This window comes from Camelus bactrianus, chromosome 11 (genome assembly GCF_048773025.1).
Source record: "Camelus bactrianus isolate YW-2024 breed Bactrian camel chromosome 11, ASM4877302v1, whole genome shotgun sequence".
Lineage (NCBI taxonomy): Eukaryota > Metazoa > Chordata > Mammalia > Artiodactyla > Camelidae > Camelus > Camelus bactrianus.
The window spans coordinates 20,874,915-20,901,210 of record NC_133549.1 but is presented as its reverse complement, the minus strand read 5'-3'; the positions used below and the strand labels follow the sequence as shown (position 1 = coordinate 20,901,210).

Genomic DNA, 26,296 nt, shown 5'->3' with positions numbered 1-26,296 from the left:
AAGTGAGCCTTCCTTTCTCACGTATCATCTGTGGCTCTCAGAAAACTCTTGTCTAGTGTCAGTAACCAATGTCAAGGGTAACTGTTAAATTTTAATGACATCCTATATGAAGTGATAAGGAAATTGGGAAACAGAATTTGATGAGTATATATGTCCATCTTGGTACTAATATGGAGATCTCTATTTGAATTAATAGTAGGAAGACTGTCTTTGTGGGGCAGGGTGAGCCCAGCTGAAATGTTATTATGTTATCGCTCTGATGGGGGGAGGGGTTTAAGATACTTTCCTAAAAGAGAGGTCTAGAACTCCACGCCTTCTCCAGTACCAGCCCTCCTGGGATGCTCTGTTCACTCAGATGGCTGACTGTAGGGTTTGTAGCTTTAAAGGTCCCCGCTCTACTCACTTCCTGAAGATGCAGGCCACCAAATCAACAGTCTCTGTGGTCACACCTTTGATGCCAAGTCCCTGTGAGTAGGGAGGCTTGTTCTCAGTTTGCGGGAGGTAACCTAAGTGGTCACAGTGCCTCAGTCCCTCTAGCTGGGGAGTTATGCTAAAAGCTGTCAAATTTTTGTGGTGCTGGGATGCCCAGTTCTAATGAGCTGTGGGCCAGTGGCTCCTGTAGCGGAATTCATGCCGACAGCTGGTTGAGCCAGTTCCAAACAAGAACCACTCTGGGCTAATGCCTCTCCTTCACAAACTTGCTACATCACTTTTAATATGACTGTGCAAGTTACTTCTGGATATAGGGCAAAATTTATTTAAGTTACTTCAGTTACACTGCAGAGCGCCCTAATAAATTATCTTTTCAACCCCCCACAAAACGCTAAGTGTGTCCATGTCATCAGGCTGGCTCTCCCAGACCTCTCCGGAAATCTGCGTTCACTTCTGCCCTGTTGCAGGGAGACCAGAGGAGTTTCAGCTCCCAGAGCAGCAGAGCTAAGTGGTGAGGGTGTATGCCAGGTGCTTTGTATGCTTTACTTCTTTCCCTAAGTGACTGGTTTTGTGACGGGTTACTTTATGCCACTTTGTATCCCTTCACTGTGACTCAGAATTCTCTCCCACCGTCCGAATGTGGCGAAGAGATCCCACCAGCCACACTTCTCTGAGAAGTCTGGATGTGGAGTCTTGACTTTGTCTTGCCTGGGTGCTTGTTTCCCACCTCCTCCTTGTTAGCGGTGGAGGGCAGTCAGGCAGCCGCAGCGGCCAGGAGGCCTTAGCAGGTGGTGTGTGCCTTTTGCTAGACTGTAACTAGGCCACGGTTCCTGCAAGGCCAAGGCAGGTCGTCTCCATCTGGGCACAGGCGACACTGGGACGGGCTGACTCTTTGTCGTGGGGCTGTCTTATGCATCATAGGATGTTGGCAGCATCCCTGGGCTCTGCCTAGTAGATGCCAGGAGCACCTCCCCCGTTGTGACAGCTGGAAATACCTCCCTCCATACTTGCCAGGTGTCCCCTTGGGGGCAGTGTCAGCTGGGTGGAGGGCCTCTGTAGGAAGGACTGTGCTGGGGTGGTACCAGAGCTCTGCCCTGTGGGTTCTTCTGCTACAACTAGACCAGGTCACCAGGTGACCTTTAAACTCTGCTTTTAAAGACCCTGGAGCCCAGTCTGGGATGCTCTGTCTGGACTGGAGTGTGACGGGCCCAGGAATGTGTGGAGTTAAGCTCCCTGCCATTTTAAAGACATTTATACCTTCTCCCTGTCTCTGCCTTCTTGATAAGAGGGTGATAACTTGAAAGGTCTCTTCACAAGGTATTTTTTGGTTGAGAGCGGGTGGGGTTCCTTCACACATTTTCAGATGTATAACTGTGCAGGGTTTTTTTTTTATTGTTGTTGATATTTTGGCAAATCAACTAAAATTGTTCTTCAGGCTTAGTTTAAAAAATGAACTAAATCATAACATCTCTTATTGCTCTCATATTTTATATGTGAAAATTACATTTCTGAAAAGAAAAAAAAAAGACAGTAACATTTCTGAAGGTTGTGATCATGTCTTAAAATCCTAAATTATTGCCAAAAGCCAAACATGCTTGTTGCCTGTCGAGAGTCTGCTGCGTTCGTGTTGATGTGCGTAATCTAAACCCATTTCAAATTGAAAAACACGAGGACCCGCCGCAGGGCTCCAGACAGGGGATGGTGCCCCAAGGGATGTAAATGCCACCATCCTGGTGCGTTCCCAGGAAATGAACTGCACATTTGATTCCTCTGGTACTCCTGGCATATACAGTGTGGTTTCCAGCCTTTGATCTGGACCATCTGAAGGGCTTATATATCCCAGCTGTTCTGGAACACACAGTACAGCGCCCACAACTATTGATTCTGCGGGAACAAGCCATCAAACGTACACCAGTTTTTGAAACCTCTAAGATGCATTTGCAAGAGACACGGTTCAAGCTCTCCCTCATCCCATGACTCTATCCCTGGGGTTGGGTAGTTAGAAGTGGCCTAGAATTATGGTCAGGCACGGCTCTTTACTTTTTGTCTGATAGAATCACCCCAGCATGGCCCCAGATGAGTCTTGCATTGGTGGGTAAACATCATTTGTCACTCATAATAAAAAAGTGGGAAGAGGAGAATGTTAACATACCTATAGATAATACATGCACTGTTCCTGCATGTGTCACAATTAGCTGTGTCTTGCCCAGTCCGATATGAAAGCCTACAAGATAAGAACAGGAGAGCATTACACGTGGTGGCTGGTGGTCGCGGGCTTTTCTAGAGCAGACACCTCCAATCAGATGCTTTCCCAATGCCACGGCTCATCATGGAAATGGAAGTTGATTAATGTGTTTCCCGCTCGGCTCCTGTCTCTGCGTTTACTGTATACAACCAATGCGACTTCTGCAGCTAAGATATTTAAATTAAATCCGGGATGTGAACATACAGCTACTGGATGAAGTAAATAATCCGATTTTGTTACAAGCAGAGAGAATTTGGGATGTTTCAATGCAGCGTTATATTTATGGTGTTCTAAAGAAACTCTGAGGGGAAACCACCCCCCTCATGCTGACTTGATGGCTTGCATTTGCCCCACCGCTTCTTCGCCTGCTAGGGGAGGTGTCTGCAGACTCTGGCCCTCAGGCGAAGCCCACTCTTGGCTTGATTTGATCCTGCAAGCTAAGATTGAACTTTACGTTCATAAATGGTTAAGACACATGAAAAGAGTAATAATATTCGGGACACATGAAAACTAATATCATTAAAATGTCTGTGTCCATAAATGAAATTTAAAATTTTGATAATAAACAATAGTGAAAATTTTTACGTAAGTACCTATAATATCCTTGGTCTGCAAATCTCAGAATACTCACTCTCTGGCTCTTTGGAGAAGAAATGTTGCTGCCCTGTGTGGTAGAGTGTCACACTGCAGAGTCATGCCTTCTGACACTTCTCCGGCTACGTTCTCTGGTGAGTTCTGTTGGTCCTGTGAGACTAGACATTTCTGGGGGAATGGTGGGGATGCAGACTCTCCTCCCTTAAAAAAAAATAACCTCAGAGTATTTTCTGGGGTATATTCTGGAAGGCTGTAGAGACTTAGAGGTTTGCTGAGAGGATTTTCTTGAGTATGTCTCTTCTTGGCCCAGTCACCCTAAGAAGCTAATCTCGAGGAGTTACACAATGTTTTATCCACCACTTTGGCTGGCCTTTCGTCTCTGATATTTTTAATGTGCTGGCATATTTATTCTGAATATTACTGTGTATTAAAGGACAGACATGATGACCAGAATCTGTTAAGTTGGTGGCAGAGAAGAGCCTCCATCTGAGTTGGCTTATGCACACTTTGGGGGCACATTTACATTTCTTGAGTGACTCAACATGATCATAGTGCCCAGAGGTCTTCTGTCAACATCGACAGTCGATATTTTTATCACCTGCACTGTGTACACTTCTCCTGTATGCGTCATGGGTTTTGAATGGAAAATAACTTTTGTTTTCCTCATTATGTTTTGTGTTACATAAACATTTGACAAAAGGATTTTCCACCTCATGCCAGGTGGTCCCAGGGAGCTTTGTTTGATAAACTCGGCCATGACTTTTGAGTTCTGTGCATTTCATTGATTAATCAAGTGACTAAATTCTGCCCCCGAGTGTTGCCAGTCATTGCCTGTGACCCACTATATTTGAGCCAGGATTGGAATCACCTGCCACTGCATTCGTGTTGCCCTTTGTCTCCCATCGCTTCTGTATTGGGTACCTTGGGGTGCCCACCTGGGGTCTTTTCCTCTCTCCTAGGCTTTGTCAGGAGGGGAGCAGGGAGCAGCTTGTGCATTCCACCTTCCTCTCTTCCTGAACCCTTTCCTCCTGATGACTGGCCCCCAGAGTACGTCCCTCCTGAACCTTCCCCCCCGTCTCCAGATTTGTCGAAACCGTAGCAGGGTTCCTCCGTGTCAGACATCGGTTTCCATTCGCCCACCATGCCTTGGGACATATAAAAGGTCCTTTCTCCACCCCACTGATTTTACTAGAGCTCGGTCCTAAGCCCCGGTCTGACCACGGTCATTTTGTACAGAGAAACAAGCATGGTCCCCGAGAACATGTCCTCACAGGGATGTGTCTGCTGCAGAACGTGCAGTCACGCCGATGGCTGCGCTGCAGGGAAGGGACTGCTCCCCCGGGAGTTGCACTGGTGTCTAATAACCACCAGTCAGCGAAGAGGATACGTACTTGTGGTCTAGGTGCACTAGCCACATGCTAAAGGTCAGGCTTTTAAAAGAAAACAGGCAAAAGCAGGGGCATTTCCTAACCATACTGTCTGAGGAGGACCCTTACTGGGCTCTGAGGAAAGCCCGACTTCCTCACTGGTAGAACCTTCCTGCTCTAGACCTCGGGGCAAATCTCCATCAAACCTCATCAACACCAACTGCCCTTCCTTGCCCAGCATCTTGGAGTTCCCAAGTGTCTCACTTTCATTAGAGCCCGAGTCCTCAAATTAATTATGCTACCTCATTTTGCAGAGGAGAATACAGTAACACTTCAGGTCCGGGATCTCATTATTCTTAGACCCCAGGCTTTGGATGCTCCGTGATGCCCCGCTTGCACGTTGGAACCAGTATCCTGCACTATGTGTAACTGGCAGCTGGGGACAGTTAGTGAATCCAGCAGTGACGGGACAAAGGCTTCAGGCCCATGAAATGCACAAGAGGACTCTCTTCCAGGACCTTGGAGTTCTTCTGTTATAAATTTTCTTTTTTCAGCCCTCTCTGAACAGACTATTCTTATCACTTTGTAGAAAGCACACATTTCTTTCCCCGTTACAGTCAGTAAGCAAATAGTTATTTAGTGCCTATTAAGTGTCAGGCCTCATTCTGGCTACTGAGGAGACATTTTGGAATGAGAGAGAGTCCTTGTCCTTATGGAGCTTAGAGCCGAGTGGGAGAGCCAGACGGGCAACACATAAGCACATGAGTGAATGAAGGAAGGAGGAAATGAATGGCTTTGGATTCTGCTACGTGTCAAGGAGATATTGCCGAGAGGTGGCTTTGGTTTACACACTGAGGACACTGCATTTGGAATGAGACCTGGATGGTAATGAAAGAACAGTCAGTTATCTGAAGATCCAGGGACAAGTTTTGCAAACGGGGCATCACAGGTGAACACCTCAATGGAAATGACGTTGACATGTTTGCAGGACAGAAAAAAAAAAAAAAGGCTGGTGTGGCTGGAATAGACGGAACGCAGGGGAGAGAAGGGAGACAGATCAGATCACGTAGAATAGGAGACTCTTTGGATGTTGTTTTAAATTTACTGGGAAGCCCCTGTAGAGGCTTTCTCATATATGGATGAACGAACAACGTGGAACACCCTCCCTCTTGTCTTTTACTCTCACTCCTCTCCTTCTGTAATGTCTCTTTCATTCATTTTCATTTTTCTTGGTTCTCTCATTTACAGCCCAACCTAACTCACTCAGTCCTGAGATGCAGTATGATTTGGCCGAGAATACGCAAAGGAGTCATATGTCTACTTTATAGGGAGACATAGCTGTGGTCACTCTTTTTAAAGCTAATTTAAAGGAAGAATTGGTGATCAGTCATGTTTTCACTTTGTGTGAGAAGTATTTTCAGGATCTCGTTGCCATGAAGGGTTCTTGGGGTGTTTCCAGGGTTTTGTTTACAACCTTTCTTTTTTTAAAGTATTCAAACGTTTGGAGTCCAAAGAGGTAGTTTATAAAAATGGATGTCAATGAGAGATTAGATTGTGGATAAAAGTTAAGGTGTTGCCCTTGTGGACAAACTAACCATGTGGTGAAGTCATAGGCTACCTCCAGTAGCTACTGTCAATCGAGGTATGTCTGCCACAATTTATTAAGCATGAGGGTGTTCTGAATAGAGGGCTTAAACTCTGTAATCCATTGTGCTTATTGCTTTAATAATCCATCTAATTGTCCTTGGGGCTTCCAAGATGCAGGGTTTGGCCTCGCTGATAATTTTATGGTCCCATTAATAATTGTGTTGCAGCATCTGAATGATTGTGTTCTCCAAATACAGACAAAACAGATAAGTTCTTTCTACAGGATAGGGAACACAAAGTGCTATTATGGAATTTCCCCTATTTTTTTCCTTCTCGCTTGGAAACAAGTCATAAAGCTAAGACTTGGAATGATTATCTTTCCGGATTGCCATTGTCACAAAGAGGAGCAAACGGAAAACCTAACTGCTGGAGCAGATACTTCTCCATGGACAGCGGGGCTAGAGGTCTTTTGTGATTAGAAGTTTGGAGAAGAGAGAGCTTAGATTATTGATGTGAAAGCTGCAGAGGAAGGCCATCTTGATCAAAAATTATCAATTTTCTGTCTTGCACGTTCACTGCTACCTCTGTAAGGCTCTCTTTTCTTCTGTTTTGAGGAACCTATACCTACATAGGTTTGTAACCCTGCGCCTGTCACAATGCCTGGTTACACTCTGGGTGTTTGGTTAACATTAATTTATTAACCAAATAATACAGTCAGTCTCTGTGTTCTCATATTAAGTCCAGTAGCAGACAAATCTAATGAAAAAAAATGCCGAGTGCAAAAAGCAAATGAAAAATATAAATTATGAAAAGCTCTGGTCCTCACTTTTTTCCTAGTATGAAAGGATCTGTGGATCCCAATGATAAGTATGCTCATTGGAAACAGGGATTTTCTTTTTAATCACTGTAAACATGATCTTTGCAGCACCTGATGTTTATCACCCCATTGCTGTGAGGTGCCATTTGTCAGTATTTTCTGGTCTCAGCAACGTATTTTAGGGGGTGGGGGTGGGTGGGAGGGGGAAAGCCTAACATTCAGCACCAAGGACAGCACTAAGCGTCCAAGGTGCTGTCTTTTCTGTTCCATTGACTCTCTTGCCCCCCATCCCTCCAGATCACAGCTGTAACCCAGGGACCATTTCTGGGGCCCTGACCCTCTCCTTGCTTGATCCCCTTTGGGCACTCATTGGTCAGGGTGGTAGGTAAAAGAGACTAGACACGAGTTATGAAATTAATATGGATGTAAAAAGAGCATGGACTTTGTGGAATGAGCAGAGGAGGAATTGTCCTTGATTTGTTAAAGCGGAAGGTTTTGGACAAGCTAATTTTACAAAGTAATTTTGGTGGAGTCCAGTTTGAGAGCCATTTCCACTTCTGCTCTGTATTGAACCAGATTTCTTCACAAGACCTTGCTGTGCTTTAAAGAAAGTATGATGAGTGTCCTTCATCCAAGACAGTGTGGAGGTCTAGTTGGGGCATCCCCATTCAAAGAAAACATCGGGTCCTCCGTTCCTTAATGGCCTGGGATTCTCAAGTTTGGCTCAGCATGCAGTTCATCGATTTCTAGCTACCTTCAGCTTCTGCTGAATCTGCTCCAATTCTTTAGTTGTCATTATCAAAACTTCCTGAAGATAAAAATATACTTTTGTACATTTATATGAAATAGACAGCATTGGTGACAACTTGGGGTTTGCAAGTCTTCAGGTATTTCCACTGCAGATCAACAGCAAAAGAGGTGACGAGGAATGGGACTGAAAGAACAAAAGTAAAGAAGGGAAGGCAAAGGGCAGAGCAGGTGTGGTGGTTTTTATAACAAAGCCACGGGAACCATCAAGGAGGAAGGACGCCTGCCAGCTTCATCCTGAGCTGTAGCACGGCTGTGTCCTGGGAGGCAGGGATGGAGAGCAGGGGACAGGAGTGACAGGCGGCATCTGCTTTTTCATGGACTCATCACAGGGAGATCTAAGATAGCAAGGCCCTGGGTGGTAGGAGTGGGTGCTGTGAAATGTCAGAGAAAGGTCACACGAAAGCTTTCTTCCTGGCCACATATCCAAGTGGCTCAGTGTCTCTGAGACCTTGAAGATGGGGCCGGAGAGCGGGGACTGACAACTCTGAGTCTCCATCCCCCCTCCCTCCAAATTGTTTGGTGAAAATGTCAGGAATGGGAAAAAATGTGTCTTACAGTGCCTGCTATCAGAAGCAAAGCCCCACGAAGTTATAAGCATCTCAGAGAAACATGGTTGGAAAGAGGATATAATTCTATGGTAATGACTGGTAATTATGAGTACTGAATTTATTAGATTGACTTTAATGTGCTATTTCTCCTGCCATGACCCACAACACTGTTTTCTCCATAAGATCTTAAATTCCCCATGGAAAATTCTCTTCTGGCATTCCTGGGGAACTGTAAATGGAGTGTTTGGTTTTAGATTTCAAAAAAGCATTCTCCTCTCAACCAGCATCACTGGTGTGTTAGCACGCACCCTGAGGGGCCCCTCCTCTGTCTCTGCTTCGGGGCACCGTGCAGGGCACCCAGGGCAAGTGGCCCTGGTGCTAATTTGTTGGTCTTTTAAATGACATGGTGATTTTCAGCCAGTTTAGAGTTTCTAAAAGCACAAAAGCAAAAGACATGTTGTGTAATATTAAAATCAGGGCTTGATCCTTTAAATGGGGTCTTCAAAATACTGGTTACCTGGGGTACTGGGGTTGTCACTTTGAATTAAATCAAAGGTATGTGTTAGGCCTTCTGCTAAGACAGTGGTTGCTGGAAAAAAAGGAAGGAAGAAAGAGAGAAAGAGAGAAAACAGCATGATGTCTGTTCTGGATAATTTTATGCACTTTAACTTATTCTCCTGATTTTGATCTTTCTTGTTCTTTCAGCTTTCTCACTGGGTGCCAAAAACCAATTTTTTTTCTTCTGCATCCTAGCCCAGGATTGTGCTCCAGCTGTCCCTTCTTGATAACTAAGCCATCATTTATGTCAGCATCTTCAAGGGCTTTCCCACTTAAATGTCTCAAAGTGACATTAATTAGAGGCATAAAGTGATACCTCTACTTTTGTTGTGGGAAATGAAATTTCATAAATAGTCAAACTCAGCTGTTTTCAGTGACCCCCCTCCCTGTATGTTTTAAGGCCACGTCTGGAGGTAGTTCTGGCTTTGTCCTAAGTCCAAATTCACACTCGGAATTGGCCAGATTATTCCCTGGAATTGTAATTATCTCCTATATCAGCTGTTTGGTTAAAGGCTAACGTGAATTTACCCCTATATGCATGGAAATGCAACCATATCTGTTTTATTTACTTGATCTATTAAGTGTCAGGATTTGGGAAACATCCAACTTAAGTTTGTTAAAAAACAATGAGGTCGATTTTCCTAACAAATGCCAAGAACACCCACTGGTCAATAAAAGGCAGAATGGCTTTCACTGGCAACGGATGGCCGGGTCTCCTCTTCCCCGGAGCTGAGAGGAGCCGTTCTGTAGCCAGTGGCCGACTTAGTATGTTAGGCTGAGCAATTCTGTGTTCACTAGGGACCAGGAATCCCCAAGTCGACAGAGCAGTGTGTTTGTTTCAAAAACTGAGGGTGTATGCCTGAAGCATTGTGCTGTATACCAGAAACTGACACAACATTGTAAACTGACTATACTTCAATTAAAAAAAAAATATATATATATATATACACACACACACATATAAAATGGAAAGAAAAAAAATACCTGAGGTTGTGTTTTGAAGAGTACAGACTAACAGGGACCCCCAGCTCTTTGCGCCATCCCTGGTTCCCCCTGCCTTGGGGATGTCTGACTGTTGAAGCCTTCTCGGTATTCTGCACTGTCACCTGTTCTCCAGGTGCCCTTTGGCCAGCTCTCGGTGACTTTCCACCAAAGCGCCTACCACTTGGTATCGTGGTGCCATGCTTTGTGTTTTTCTTTGTTTGCCCAGCCAGCATCTGGCGTGGCAGTCACAGGAGAGGTGGCAATAAAGATTTGTGGATGCATGGAAGGATGAATCCAAGTGCAAATGAAAAGCAAAATTCATTGGGAAGATAACTTTGTCTCAGTCGGTCTGTGAGGGTTGGTTTAGTCCCTGTTCTAGCGGAATTTGGCAGCTCTTACTTGACATTTAAATAAAACTTTAAAAGACTCGCTTCCATGTTTCCCGTTCAGTCCCTTGACTATGGGAGAGCAGTGCCTGCACTGGCGTTTCTGTATTGTAATCGCTGCATCATTTGTGTTTAGAGAACTTTAGGCAGCAGTCGTCATCCAACCCTGATTTCTCCCTTCTGCCCTTCCGTCTGTAGATGGTAGGTCAGGCAGTAAGGCCAGGCCTGTTGACTACTGGTTTCCTCTGTTCATCTAGGACTTCTTTTTGGAGGAAAGGAATCTCTTGTTGAGATTGAAGTACATCAGATACTTCTCCCTGCACACACTCATATGATCCTCCTGAATTTAAACAGGAATGTTCCAGACGGCCATTGTATAAAACAAGAGCTGTTCTGGTTGGCACCATTGAAGTCCCGTGTTAGAAGGAATAAATCCCTCTATGAACATGATTGTTGGAGTTTGCAGTACTGTCTGGTTGAGTCTCAGTTCAGCTGAAGACAACTTGAGGGCTGACCTGGGAACCCCAACACTATGTATGATTGTGGCTTGTTGGAAATTGTGCTGAGGTCTAAACAAATTACTGCAAAATGACGTGTGAGAGCACAGCCCATTTATAGTTTGCGATTTTCCCATTTGTCTTACCCTGACTTAATTTTTTCCAGGAATTGAGATGTGGACTTTTGATCTATATACAGACTCCCTTGTGAGCTTATTAAACACAGGGTAATTTTCAGTAATCCTGGCTATTTCCACGTAGTGTTGTACTTATAGACCTTCAAGCGCTTGGCTATAAATTAGCCAAAATAAGTGACTGGCTTTCGCCATGTGTGCGTGTTCAGTTCACGGGATGTTTCCTGTGTGCCAGTTCTGTGCATTGGGAGCAGCTGCTTGGATGAATAAAACACAGCCCTTGTCCTCAAGACACTTGAAATCTAGACCACATACGTTTCCAAGCTGAAGGAATTGCTGGTACGTAAAGGGAATAAGTTGCTTAACTTTGAAAAGCAGCTCCCTTTCTATGGGGCAGGTTTGTGCTCATTCATTCGGACCAACATCCCTGGTCTGTACCAGCTCCTCCGTTCCCTCCTGGGCAGCCCAGCACAGCCTCTGGCATATCCCCAGCACCCTTCCAGACAGTGGACACTGATGATATCATAGACATGTCTTTCTCCCTGTGGCTGAGAGCATGTGGGTGGCCATGGACGCGGCTTCATTTGTCCTCCCAGTCCCAGCAGGTAGTCTGGTACCTTCTGCGGAGCAGGGCTGGAGGTGTGTACCACCAATGGCTGCTAGAGTCAGTGCTCTCCTCCCTTCTCTACTTGAAACTTCTCCACAACACTTACCACCTTGGAATATGCCATCTGTTTGAGTTACGGTTTTGCTTTCAGTGTGTCTCCCCGCCTAGAATGTCGGCACCCTGAGGGCAGAGATACGTGGGTATTTGTTCCCTGATGAACATCTGGGGCTCACACTGGAGTGACGCTGAAGTGTAGTGAGTACTCCAGAAACATTTTTATGAATAATGAATGAGGCAATGAATGAATGAATAAAAAACTGAATAAAGAACCTGCCTGAGTATTCTGCTGGGTTAACAGACGTCCTACCCTTGTGCTTCTGAGAAGGAGAACAGGGTGGTCAGTTCTGTGATGATCTCAGCTGGATCAGGGGAAAACCTCTGTCTACAAGTATGACCACTATCCCATCTTAAGTTTCCCCAAAGTGGAAAAGGCCAGTCATCTTCTGCCTCCAACACTCTGTTATTAAAGTAAATGGCTCCATCTGCACCTAAACCAGCCCCCTCTGCACCCCTGGGAAATGTCATTGCTCTATCTCGGAAGCAACCTGGTGAACAAGTTTCACTGAGACACAGCCTATGAATAATGAAGTCGGTGGCTTCCTTCGACGGTGTTGACAAATTAACTTTAGCGGACCCAGCAGCTCCCCAAACGTGGGGACACTATAATTCTGGGGAGGCGCTGGCTGTTAGGAAAGCCTTTGAGGCCTGTTTTCATTACAGAGAATTAAAGTGAAATGGGGGGTGGGTGCAGCATGCCAGCCAGTGGGAAGACTCAAGGCTGTGGGCCTCTCCTCCAGCTGGCCTCCTTGCTTTCCCCCTCAGCCGCCTGCACCTCCGCCGGCCCGTCTTCTGATCCCTGCCTCTGCCCAGGCCCTGCCCTAGCTCTCTGCCTCCTTCCTTTTACGACGGGATATATTCTTAGTCTTACTGCACAGTCATTATTAGTACTGTCAGAAGGGCATGCAGATTTGGTCAGAGACAGAGATGAGCACTGTTTTTAGGGCAAGACTTTTTTTTTTTTTTTTTTTTTTTACTGTTGTATAACCATATTTCCATAATCTAAAGTCATAATAGGTAAAACTCAGGGCAGAGAGTCATTATTATTTTGTGTGTAGACTGCCTGGTTACATTACAAACAGGGCAAAGCTTGCAGCCTCTTTCATAGATTCCTGAAATCAAGGAGGCACTAAGTTGCAGAATGGTGACAATAATGACCAAAAAAGGCCCTCGCCCCGTAGGGCATCAGGAATAGCTATTAATAAAGAAAACCGCTTTTTGAGGGCTGAGCTGAGGCTGAGTTGATTAACTTGTTTCCTGGAGGAGAGATAAAGCATAAGCTATAATTTATTGAAAATTAATGAAAACGAATTTGGTGGCACTGGCTACCAAACTAGAATGAAAATGGGAATGTGTCTGCGGCATTAAAACAGATTTTTTTTCTGGGTCAGCATTCCTCCCCAGTTCGAGGATTCTCACACGTCACGTAATGTGCCAAGACTTGAACTTGAAAGCAGGAGTCTTGTGCACTGGGCGGTGGTTCCAATGGTAAATTGCCACAGTGCTTTTATCTCTGATTTGTAATTTCTTCTGATTTTTTTTTTCAGAGCAGATTAGTTAACAATTTTAAATCAGAACTTGCTCTTCAGGAGTTTTTGTGTCTTTGTTCCCCAAACCTGACGTTAGACTTATTTTTAAACCAGTGCTTCAGAGCGCGTGTGGCTGAAGATTAAAACCTTTGCATTTTGGTGTCATCATTTAGCAAATTCTTCATGTCCAATTATGAGATGCTTATCTGGGGAGATGTTCTGGTGCTGTAACCATTGAGATATTGACAGACAATTTTTTTTACTCAGTTTCTGGTCAAGATATGCCCATTTCAAGACTGTCTCTACCTAGAGGAACTCATTTCTCATAAATGTCCATTCAAATCTGGCTTTTAAAACACAGACTGGCTTGTTTTTATGGGGCATTAACAACTTTCCTTCAAGGCTTTTGTTCAAATGAATTCGGACGTGAATTTGATTAAGGGGGAGCCTGAGGGGCCCGTGCGGTCACAGGACAGATGGTACGTGAAAGCTTTGAAGTGGTTTTGCCAGGAAGGGTACTCATGGATGAATGTGGGTCCCTGGACTTCCCAGATCAATAGCTTTGATTTTTCTGAAATTACCTCGCAGAGCGGATTCCTTTTACTGATTATGAGTCCTTAAAAACATACTTTATTCCTGGGATCCCTTCAAAGGTGGTTTCTGCTACCTCTCGCATTATAATTATGCTTTCTTCAGAATATAAATTCACAGGGGCCTTCCCAGGTCTGGCTGCAGGAGACTCTTGACCCCTTCAAGTCGAAGGAAGAACCCAGAATTGCAGTAGCAACAAAAATGCCTGTTTTGAAAATCTGTGTGGACAGAGCAAGCTTCCCATCTTCAGAGGAAGGAGAGGCTGGTGCTGGACCTGACAGGTCCAGGTGGGAGTGCTGTCTTTCCTATTATCCCCAGCCTTTTGACTTTGGGGATGTTAACTTAACCTATCCAAGCTTCAGTTTCCTGATGGAAATAATTCTTACCTTACAGGGTAATTCTGGGGATTAAATAAGCCAATGCAGAATGGCCACCATATTGTGGATGCTCCAAGTGGATAAGCTCGCTGGGTGCCCTGCCTGGAGAGACTCATTTCACTGGAACTGTCCTCCAGGTCCAATGGGAAATTGAGTTCAAACCATTTTTGCATAGCTTAGCAGAAATTGCATGAGATTTTTTTAAAAAAGTACTTGAAAAGTAGAACTTACATTTCGTCTCTCTTTTTTTTTTAATCCGAATTCTGGGACACAAATCCATAAACTCCATAAACGTTCATGTCATGCCTTGAATTGCTCATTTTATCTACAAATGGGGTGTCTGAATTGCCTAGTGGCTCAGTGGTGAGGCTTTTATTCACCTACCAACTTAAAAGGCTAGAGAGGTATTTGAAATCTATTTTGGCATTCTGCACAGGAAGATTATTTAAATTACATTTTCAAGTACGTGTGATACCTACATGAAGCCCAAAGCAAGAATTTGGAATGTGTTTTGTAGTCTCACAAATATATTTGCCTCATTTTTCATATTAGGGGTGGAAAGGCTTATTATTGTTTAAGAACTTAAAAATAGTAGTTATAACGTTATATAAATATAAGCTACAGAAAAGACTCACCGCAGCCCTGTGCGTGAAGTGGAAAGAATGCCGGAGAGAGTATGATGTGTGCTTCTATTTCAAAATCATAAAGGAGGCTAACTTACACTGGGGCTTAGAACTTGACTATTTTATCACAAATATATGAAATCCATTAGTTAGGAAAGAAAAAGAAAACAAGGGGGGTTTCCCCTGAAAACCATTCACAGGATTGCAAGCTTCCAGGACAGAGGTCAGCTCCCGCATGCTTAGCAGTGGAAGAGATAAGGGAGGGAAGAAGTGTCAGGAGGAGAAAGAGAACCTAACCGCGGGACCACTCTGCGTTTCTTAACAGACATCCGCAGAGAGGGCTGTGTGGCTTTCTCTCTCTCTCTCTCTCTCTCTCTCTCTCTTTCAACTTCTGTATGTATTTTATGGCAGTGGCTGAAATTATGATGTTCATGGACATCTCTGGAGAATTCATTCTTAGGTCAGACAGGAGCCCCTTGTCTCATGTGGACTGTCCTTCTTTCATGTGGGAACGTGCAGCTCAGAGGGGCGAGGCTGGGACGAGCTGGGAACAGTCCCACGCTTCCTGACTCCACATCAGCTGCCTTGCCTGTGACACCAAGTGAACTCTCCCTGTACATTCCTCTGAAAACAGCCGCAAAGCTTGATGTCTCCATTCTGTCATCCTCAGCCCCTCCCGATCCTTGGAAATCACCCTGCCCATAGAGACCAACGAGAAAAGCTCTCTGGAGGTGTTGACGCTGGCTCTCCTGTATCACCTCCCTGCATCGGGGCACCTGGAAGCTGCCTCTGGGTCACAGGGGCACTCGGAAGGACATGACTTGGAGTGCACACACGGCCCTGGGCCGAGAGCCTCGTCCCCAGTATTTTATTTCATCTCCCAGAGAAGCCCAGGAGGCGGGGCTTCTTAACACACACAGCCAGACGCTGAGGTTGGAGGGGTTCACAACCATCCCCAAGCCCAGGTGGGGCCGAGGGCCGGGGCACAGTCGCCCGCTCAGGACCGGCTCGCTGCAGAACCCGGGTGGTTCCCAGAAGATGAGTAAACCACGGGAACGGGAGGCAGCCTCAGCCCACTGGCTGCAGTGTGTCACGATGCTTCGGGTTTACAACAAATGTGCAGAGACACCGAGGCTGATTTATCAGGAACATTAGAAAATGTAGCGCTGACATTCTCATCCCGTTCAGATAGGGGCCGCAGAGGGGCAGGAGTGCACCTGGCAGGCGGAGAGCCTTCCTGCTCCCGAGCTCAGTGCCACGCGCTGCTCTCCCCTTGCTGCTCCCACGCCCTCTGTCCTGTGACGCGCTGTGCCAGACACCCGGGGGGCAGCGCCCAACATCCCAGAGACGACCCACGGGGATCATCTGCAGAACCGCAGAGGAGCCCCCCTCCCCTCTTTGAAATGCGGCCGTTCCCGCTCACAGGTGGAAGACCCTGGTCTCCATTAAGTGTCTGGGTTTCGGCAAAAGCAACGCAGGCGCCCTCTAGAGGGCGCCCGGCCGGCCTGAGGTGGGACCGCCCACTGCGCCCAGCACCCCCCTCGGCTCCGGGAGGGGGCTCGGGGTGCCCACCGTCGGGCCCCCTCGCCCCACGCTGGGGCCTCGTCGGCTCCCGGGTTCATACTCTGGCTGCTGCAGTGGCGCCTGGTTGTTCCTTGCGGGCTCTTTCTGCTCTGTGACTGAAACAAATCAAACCGTCCTCTCCTGCTTCCTCTGTAATTGCGATGCAGTATTTATTCTGTTTGGGCATGGATAATTAGAGAAAATTCAGAGAGATTTCTCATCCCCTGACAGGTCCTTCTGAGGAGTGCCTGGTTCTGAGTGATCTGTCAGGATCAGGACATAAGGTAAAGCAAGTCTGTAATGTCTGTCCACCAGCATCACTGTCTGGGGGAGAGCAAGTCGCCGCGTAGAAATACGTGTTGTGATGACCTCGCACTGCTGCTGGGAGAGCGAGACCTTTTTCATGCTTTAGCGAAAGGCTGTCCGTATTCACGTGTGTATACACGTATAAATTACAGATATGTGTTTAGGACACACACCCTTCCCCTGGCAGAGTAAGATCCTGATGGCCGTACGGGCTGATGAACGATTAAGTGCAGGCTTGTACAGTGGCCTATGAACCCTTCAAAGGGGGCCTGAGTTGATTTGACTTGTATCCTCTCCTTACCTGGCACAGTGCTCAACACTTAGGAGACTCTTGGTAGAAGCCTCGTGAACCTATGAATGGACCATCCACCTGTCTCCAGGGAGTCCCATGTGGGATTGTCCTGCACCCATATTGTCACTGGGTTTCTAGTTGAGTAACTGGTCACTCCATTTACAAGCCCACGTAACGGGAGCTCGGAGCTCCCGAGTGGCCCGTGCCCGTTTCTGTCCAGTTTCGTGAGCACGGCAGTACTCGCTCGTACGCACGTTGTATACGGCTGTGTTCACGAGGCAGTGGCAGGTCTGAATCATTTGAACAGAGACCACATGGCTTTCGAAGCCTGAAGTATTTACTCTCCGGCCTCTGGCAGAAAACGTTTGCAGCCCTCTGCTACGTCGGACACCGACCTCGAGGTCTTCCGAGAAACAGGTGCTGCCGGCCTGGGCCCCCATCTCTGCGTGTAGGCACCCCTCCCCCATTCTGTAGCGGCCTCTCTTGTTTCAGTGATGAGAAGGAAAACACAGTTGAGGAAACATGACTGCAGGATGCCACGCCGGGTTTGTGTTATTAACTCGTTGCTGCCCCTCAAAGCTTTACTCTTATCTCCTTGGCCCACAGAGCCGCTGACAATGCTGTCCTCAAAGGGCCCCTGATGTCAGGGGAGTCCCGTGGCTAATTTTCCTTTCCTATCACTGTATTTCTCGGACTCGGGAGAACAGGGCCTCCCGCCGTGGAGAAATCCCTTTCCGGGGGAGGCTGACTAGGACCCCGTGGGGGAGACTGACTCACTGGATTGATAGCCCTTGCTGCAAGCTACCGGCTCCATGGGCTCGTTGGCTGTTTAGGGTGTTCTCCTCTTATGTGATGGTCTCACATGTGCTGTGACTCAGTACAAAACCCCCAGAGTCTCATGATTTCATCCCTGCCTGTTGGTTACATTTAAGGGCCCGGTTTGGCCTAGATTCTATGGCTTCTCCCTCCTCCGCCCACACCCAAGCCTGCAGGTGACACCTGGCAGATGCTGGGAGAGACCGAACCTGTGAAAGAACCTGTTTCACTCTGGGCAGAGGCAGACCCTGCCCTCTTGCTTGATGGCTCGAGTAAAGCCTCTCATAGTGTCTTCGGGTCTTCTCTTAAGGACAGAGTATCTTTGGGCTGTCACCAGCCAGTGAACCCCTCAAGACACTGAACGTGTGGGGTGCCACGGTCTCAGAAGTCAGCAGCCGTCTCCCTGCCAAAGTGCCACGTCTGGGTGGCTGGTGACAGCACACCCTGAGCGCTGCAGCCCCACACCCTTGGGTCAGAGGGTCTCCTGCCCAGCCACCCACAGCTGCTCTGGGGAATCACGACTCTAACAAGAATTGGCTGGGGTTTTAAACTCAGTGCCGCATCTGCCCAGTTCTCAGCCTTCAGTGACTACCTTAGTGACTTACTTAGATAGCCTGGGTGACCCTGAACTTCTTAGGCAGAGACAAGAATAATACTGAAAGCACTGAGATCAGCAGGATAATTCTTGGCATTCATGCATGCAGAGGGTTGCCCGGACATTTTACAAGGGACTAAAAAGGCACGATCCTGAATACTTTTTGCACATCTGCCGCTTATAGAAGGTGCCCTACTGAAATGCTCCTGTTAGGATATGTCCTTTCTTCAGTTCTCACTGCGTGTTGGTTATTGTTAAGACCTCTGCCGACATCGTCTTTCAGCTTCTACCATCTCTGTTTAATAGAAGATGGAAGTGAAGCTCACTGAGATTAAGTCACTTGCCTAAGCCGGAAACGTGCTCTGCCGAGGCCTTTCAGAAGTCTATACAAGCAAACGAGAGTAGTGAAAGCATCTCTTATGAAAAATAATTTGGAAGCGACCGAAACCGGTCGTGGCTGGTGATACAGGTATTCCTGTGCACGGTGTGGAGAACTACCGCAGAGAGCTTGCCTGGCTAACTCAGTAACGCAGCCCGTGCCGGCCCGACGGTGAGCTTGCATGAACAAGCTCGGCAGTGGGGAGAAGTTCTATTCAAGTTATACATCCAGCGTAATTTGCCCGTGGCCACACTAAGCCAAGTTCAGCGAGTGTGACCCATGGCCTCACCAGGCCAGGCGCAAGCCTGCAGTGCAGTGTGGATGCGGGCAAAACGTGTCACTTCTTTTCAGAGTCGTGAGCTCTGAAATGCACACAGGATGCCTGTCCTCACTGGACCCCTCGTGTACGGAGGAACTGGGAATGGAACCCAGGACCTTATGCATGCACTCTACCACTGAGCTACACCCACCCCCGAGACTCCTCTTAATGCAGGTAAAATTCTGTATGAAGCAGACCCTTCCCTGCTAATTTGGGGGTGGAGGGTGGGGAGAGACATAGATGGTACCCAGCTTCTGAGGATTCTCCACGGTTGATAACTTATAAACTCTAGAGTGTTTTCTAGGCTAAACTCCATCAATATTTTAACTTGGTCATGAAATTCTTTGTCACGTTACATAATGACTGTATAACCATCTACATAAAGTAAAGTGACTTTTCCTATTTTCTACCATGAGATGCAATGATAAGATAACATTTCTTGGCTTTGAGTTCATAAAATCAGCCCTGTGAATTCCTCATGCTACTAAAACTCCTGTTTTCCAGCTTAGATCGAGTGCATAAAATCAGCCCTGTGAATTCCTCTTTTAAAGTGACCGTCCTAGTGCATGCCCTTCAGGGGACTGGTCTGGTGCTCAGAGGAGCAGAAGGTTCCATTTTCAGGATTTTGTGAGCTGGCTGACATTGGCCGCAAGAGCAGTATTTATACCATGGAAATCGCAAATGCTCCTCCCCCTCCCTCAGGAGCCAAGTGTTGAAGATGCAGCGGCACACCCCTCCCCCACCTGCGCTGGACCCAGACGCCTCAGCAAGGCATGACGATGGGGCTTGCTTCCTGTCTGCCCGCCTCTGAGGCTGCTGTCTCCTCCTATGTTCTGACATGGAAAAGCGTGGTGGAAATTTGAATTTTGGGCAAACTGATGGCCCCGCGCATTGAACAAGACAGGTCCCCTTCAAGGTGGCCTGGGAAATTGAAACCACCAGATTCACTGTTGTCTGAGTCCCAGGGCTCAGAGAGGGAAGTGGAAAGGAAGGTTCCTAGGAACGGATGTGGGAGTTCACCCAGATACGTACTTGCCTGTCTACTGTGAACCTGTCCTGTGCGACAGCAGCTGAACTAGAGATTGAGTTTTGAGTCAGATCATCCTTGCCTTGATCTGCGGTGAGGAGCCAGGCACTGTACTTTGGGAATACTGGGTGAAGGCGTTTTTGTGATGATGGAAATGTTCTCTGTCTTGTGTAGGAGCCAGTTACCACATGTGGTTCTTGGGCAATGTTGCTAATGTGACTGAAGAACTGAATTTTCAACTGTAATTAGAGTTACATGTGGCCACTGCATTAGACAGAGCAGCTCAGGGCTTTCAGGGACCACCTGTGTGCTGAGGGTGTGGGGGTGCATTCATCCCTCTGCAGTCAGATACGGGGCCACCTAGTGTTCCCGAGACCCTAACACTGCTGGGCCAGGGAGGCAACACTCAATGTCACCAGCAGACACCAACCTATTCAGATGCACCTGGGCTCAATGCACGAGGTCACCCTGGGCCCTGGGCTCAACGCACGAGAAGGTCACCCCTGCCTTCCTCACCCTCCATCTGCAGGACGGGTGATGATCAACTACTTACAGGTGAAGAAATGAGGTGCAGCCTTTGCCCAAGTCCTCAGAACCAGAATTCCCACCTCGATGTGTCTTAATAACTCAGAACCACTTTGTAGCTGATACAGTCTCAGAAGACTCAGGAGTCCCATTTAAAGCAAATCTCCACACTTGTTCTAATAGTGTGAGCGGGAGCCTATGCGTAGAAAACAGTTCTTTCATGGGGTGTTTGTGGGTATTCAATCCCATGCCGCTGTTTATTCCAACCCCCTCCTCCCCCAGGAGATGCATGTTATTTAGCCCATGCATTTGGCTTTATGCTATTTGTTGAATTACAGTTCCCACCTGGTGATGGGATCTTTCTGTCCTGGTCTGGGTTAAGTCACTACCAGCTGTACTGAAGTCAGCGATGGGTCCCTGTTGGGACTTTCACTGTTTCTGTGGGAACGTGGTCTACTAATCCACAAATCCCTGACAGACCCCCCTTAGTGAGCTGCTTTGGGTTCTGTATATATTCAAGTCTGAATGAATGAAATGGGATGAAAATGGAGATGTAAACCCAAGATCGAGCAAAGCCTTTTTGAAAACATTCTGTAATGTTAGGTTACTACTAATTTACTATTAGATTGGTTTGTGATTGGCTAACAACACTTTTTGCTTAATAATCTCGGCTACAAACAATGCTAGGTCATAGGAGGTAGGGGGTTAACTCCTTTTGTACATGGACAACCTGCACGGAGCTGGAGAAGCCAGACACCAAGGGCAGGACCTGCACCAGGCACCTTGCCTCTGGGGCCAGGACTTCAGTCTCACCCACTGCCTCGGAACATAGAGTTTCTCTTCTCCCCATTGTTTACAACATGCAAACATGATGTAACTCAGCCACAACAATCCTGTGCATGGGGTGGTTTGCTGCCCTGGCAGTGCATTTCCTGGCTTATCTTTGCACTGGCTGCCAGCTCACTTAGCCAGGGGTAGGAGCCTACAGGCTGAAGGGTGCTAATCACGGGAGACCACAGGGCACTGCCTCAGGCGCCCCTTCCAGAACATGGGCTGGAGGGAATCCAGACAGTTTTGGGGAAGGGAATGGCCGGCAGTCTAGACAAAGGCCAGTGAGCCATGACACTGTTTCGAGAAGCGGGGACCCAGCTCAGTGCTGCCTGTTTTGTGTCAGCCTAGCACACCGTCTGGCCTTCTCAGCTAAGGGGCTCAAGACTCATGTCCTATCTTGAGGTCATTTGTTGTTAAATTTGCTGCTGCACAGTTTCCAGTTCAAGAGACGGGAAACAAAGTTCAGCCATCTGTTATCAACGGCAGACGGTACGGGCTGTTACCCTCTCTCTGCTGCCCGTCTGGACACACAGGGCAGCTCCTGGGGAAAGGTGTCTCTCTCCTAATCATACACAGATAAGGTTTGTTGAATGATGGGCATTGCTTCTGTGAGTTCCAAGTAAGGGGAAAAAACATTGTCTGCTTATAAAATATAAAACCTCATATAGTGCAGAATATCAGTGTTACTCCAATTAGTTAGCATAAGCAAGTCAGCATTTACTTTTCAGAATGCCATAATTCTTTTTTTCTCTTCCGTAATGTGATTCCTAAGAGGCAAGTGGCTTCTTGCTTAGATATTTTTGACTGGCTTACCTATTATCCTTCATCAATATCATAAACCTTTATAGCCCTGGGAGATAAAAAGGAACGATCCACCAGTTCATTGAAAATATAGTTATTGAGTGCCAGGCCAGGCAGGTGACGCTAACCGACACGTAAACCTTGCAGGGAAGGACAAAGGAGGTCTAGCGGCATAAACGACCCGGGATCCCTTTGAACTTGCTCTGTCCTTCGACTACAGCCTGTTCACAGAAATGCTGGCTTAGCCTCTGTGGATTTGGGCTTTGGGGGCTACCGGTGGTCCCCAAGGGTGGTGAGCCTACAGAGCACCGAAAGAAAATCGTGAACATACATACCCTTCCCGATGGGCCTCTCCTTTTTCCAGCTCCTGGATGACCCCCAAGAGCACTTTGATGGTTTCCTGGCTCGAGCTGATCAAGTTCTCCATCACCTGCAGCTGTGCTTTCAGGTCGACCACTTCCGTATGAGGCACGATTTGTTGGCATTCTTTGCCCACAGCGAGCGCTGTCGGACAAGGCTGGTGCTCCTGCCCCGGCAGGGCCTGGGTCTGCAGGGGCGCTTCACGACATTCGGGGGACAGGCACTGCGTCGGGGGCGAGCAGGTCACGGCAGCGCCCGGCGGGGCCCGGAGCCCGTTGGCCGGCGCCGCTCTCCTCCGCTGCTGGTCGGCCGCGGGGCAGAGGGACAGCTCGCTCGATGGGGCGGAGTTCGACAAGGCCCGCTCCGGGGCCTGAGCGCTGAGGGCGGGCGCGTAGACGGCGGCCACCTCCGTCTTAAACACCCGCCCGGGGGCTGGCGCAGCGGGCTCGTCGGTGTCCGGGGTCGGCCTGTCGTGCTTTGCTTTTGCGTGCGGCTGGTACTCCAGCTCCTGGGAGGCGGGCCGCGCGGAGTTCTGCGGAGGGGCGTCTCGGCAGCGGCGCAGGTCGAGGGTTTTGCATGGCCCTGCGCAGTTGACCCCGGCCGACTGGTCCAGCGCGTCCACGTGCTCGTCAGAATGGAAAACCAAGGCCGTCGTCTTCTGTACCCGGCCCGCGCCCCACGGCCGGGCCTCCTCCCCGGCCCCTTCCTCAGTCTTCTCCTTCTCATCTACCACAAACCCATTGTTCTGACTTTTAAAGGCATCCACGGCAGGGATGCTGTTGAGAGCCCCTTTTTTGCGGTCCGGGGGGAAAGTCTGGTAACACTTTCTAAGGTCTGGCGAGGTCTGCACGCCTGTGCTCTTGGTGACATTGGGGATGGACCTCCGAGCCGGCACCGTCATGTATTTGCGGTAGGCGGCCCGGCAGGACGCGGGCTTGGCCTCCCGCTTGCCCCCCGGCTGTCCGGAGGAGAGCTGCGGGTCCCTTTGCTCGTTCTGCGCCTCGCAGATATCCTTAAACCGCACCTGCAGGGCTTTATTCCTCTTTTTAATCTGCCGGTTGGGATCCAGGGCATACTTCATCTCCAGGGCCAGGCAGGCGGCAGGCTCCACTTCACTCGCCGCCGTCGTGAGTACGCATTTGCTGGTTTCCTTACTGACCATGGTTCCTGCATTCGGAAACAGCAACAGACGTGTCAGTGCAGTGGAAACACGCATGCAAACACGGGCAGCACCGGCTTCTGGCCAGAAGGACTGCTGCCGGCTCCCTAATTATTTTTAAACAGGTGAGGTCGGCCTTTATGTTAAGGAAAATCAGACAGGCGGAGAATCGCTGGCAGGCACAGCTTGAAATGCTTCTGAGATATTAAAGCTTGCTTCCTTCTCCGTGTGGGATACACTCGGTTTCCTTTTGATAGTAATGCATGTTTCCCCATTAGACAAACCTGTTTTACTATATTCATCAAGAAACCCAACGATGCTGCCGCTTCTGCAAATTGCCATTTCACACACACATCTCCACTTCAGAGGCAGATGGGTTTCCAAACGCAACTTATTTGGTTTGCGTTTTTACTATTTTTTTTTTTTTTTGGATGACGTGATTAATCTACTATTGGGATCCAAGAGAATTGGTATTTTCTCTCAAAGACTTACTGGGAACTCTAGTGCCCGATCGGATAACCGGGGTGGCGGGGGAGGGTATAGCTCAGTGGCAGAGTGCATGCTTAATGAGCACAAGTCCTGGGTTCAATCCCCAGCGCCTCCACTAAAAAAATACACAAATAAACCTGATTACCTACCCTCTCCCCAAAATAAAAAAATGTTTAAAAGCAATTTATTATTGGGGAAAAAAAAAAAGATAAACATGGAGAGCCCTGCCATGAGGAACTGAACTAAAATCTTTGTATGTTAGCCATGTGGATGTCATGGGGTAGTGGGCCATGCTCCTTTATGGGAGAACCGTAGAGGATGAATCTCTGCTTCTGATGGGTTAACACCAGCCAGAGAAAAGACACGGGTTTCCCTGCATCTCCAAAGTCTGTGTTAGCAACTCTTTTCTTTGATTCTGTGGAGAGCAGTATTTGAAAATACTTTTTGTTTTTTGTGTTTTTTTTTTTTTTTAAGAAATGATTCATTCTAGAATCAAGTTTTGTGTTTTGATCACAACCTCTGAAAATGAACACAGTGGTGGTGGTTTCAGGATTTAAATCCTGAAAGAAAATAAAATCACAAGGCTTTATGTTAATCATGCAAATTCATCCTGGGCTGAATTATTAACTGCAACTAAAAGGATGCAGGTGGCCAAGGACTGCGCTGGGGGAATACCAGTGGGTAAAATGCCTTCACTTTATTAGGCAGATTCACAGCTGTTTACTGCACATGGAAGAACTTTCTTGAGGGTGGAACTGAAAGCGAGAAAATAAAGTGAAGTATGTTGTTTGTGACTTCGCTCCTCCCCGCCCCCCATGTTCAAGAAGAAAACAGATGGGAGGAATCTCGGGTGTGCAGGGCCCTGGCGTCCGAGCGAGGGGCCAGGAGAGGCAAGGGCACTGACTGGAGCAGAACCAGCACAGGCTCGGGCTGCTCTGCCCCACCCGGCTGTCCGGAAACCATTCGTGTTGTCATGGGGGAGCCTGTGAACCCGGCACACAGCCTCCCTGAGCACTTCTTGGGAAATGCCGTAGGCCCTGTGTGACTCGGGGCTGCCACTCCAGGAGCCAGTGGGTGTGTGGGCCTCAAGGTGTTCTGCTGGTACCGGAGGACCAGACCTAATACCTTCAGTGCCATGTGCCGCACTTCAGGGAGGAAGCGGTTTCACAGAGGTTGTGTCACTTGTTCATGATCACACAGCAAGGAAGGCATCCAGGCAGGAGCAGGAGCCTGATCTACCCAACCCCTGAGTCTTCGCTGGTTCTCATATCTCAGGTGTCCAGCCAACACCGAGGCAGGACACTTCCCCATGTCCTTAGTCCTTACTGAGTTGGGACTGCAGGCCAGCGGGCGTGCTGGTTCAGAGAAGGGGGAGAGAGAAGCCTGGAGCCCCTGTCTGCGAGTGAGTTACAGAACCACCCCCTGCAGCCCGGGGCATGAGTTGACATCTCGGGCCAGCATGGTGCTGGCGCGTTCCGGGACTTGACTAGTGGTACTGAATGACAGGCTTAGAGAAAATGCAAGTACTTCATCAGTTATGCCTTAAACAGTGAACTGGTGGTCATGTCAGAGGGCATCAGAAACAGCCCTGCAGAGCCAGGTTTAGATCAGACGGGGCTTTCCCAGCCTCCGCACTCCCGGCGTTAGAGGCTGGGTAACTTGGTTGTGGGGGCTCTCCTAGGCCGTGTAGAGCGTGTACTAGTGTCCTGCCGTCTCACCACTAGATACTAGTAGCACTCCCACCCCTAAGTGACGGAAATATCCCTAGACTAATGGCCCTGGGGGCCGTAATTGTCCCCAGTTAAGAACCACACATTAGACCGTTCACCCTTGGGTGGCTAGGATGTGTCTGGCAGGGAAGGCCTGAGTGGAACCACAGGAAAGACCAAGAGCAGATGGCAGTGTCCCACCTCCCGGGGGACAGGGGTCTGCAAAGTGCCAGTCTGAAGCTCCAGTCTGGACAAGATCCAGCTCTGTGCTGAGCCGACATTGAGGCACGTCCTTGCCCCATTGAAACACGTGTCTTTTGAC

General features: G+C 48.1%; 2 protein-coding genes across 7 annotated transcripts in view; one reads left to right on the top strand and one right to left on the bottom strand.

Moving 5' to 3' along the window:
- The window catches only part of DOCK1 (dedicator of cytokinesis 1), a 484,307-nt gene that overhangs the window by 211,223 nt on the left and 246,788 nt on the right, over positions 1-26,296 (top strand). The gene's annotated exons all lie outside the window — the stretch shown is intronic.
- INSYN2A (inhibitory synaptic factor 2A) overlaps positions 1-26,296 on the bottom strand; it is a 59,373-nt gene that overhangs the window by 16,146 nt on the left and 16,931 nt on the right. For 4 of the 5 annotated variants that reach the window (XM_074373401.1, XM_074373403.1, XM_074373402.1 and 1 more), the window contains 2 exons: positions 22,593-23,784; positions 2,585-2,656 (listed from right to left, as the gene is read on the bottom strand). In XM_074373401.1, coding sequence (XP_074229502.1) covers positions 2,585-2,656; positions 22,593-23,779 — 1,259 coding nt within the window. In that variant the 5' untranslated portion in view covers positions 23,780-23,784. The remainder of the gene's footprint in view (positions 1-2,584; positions 2,657-22,592; positions 23,785-26,296) is intronic. The other variant, XM_074373405.1, reaches the window with a different exon arrangement.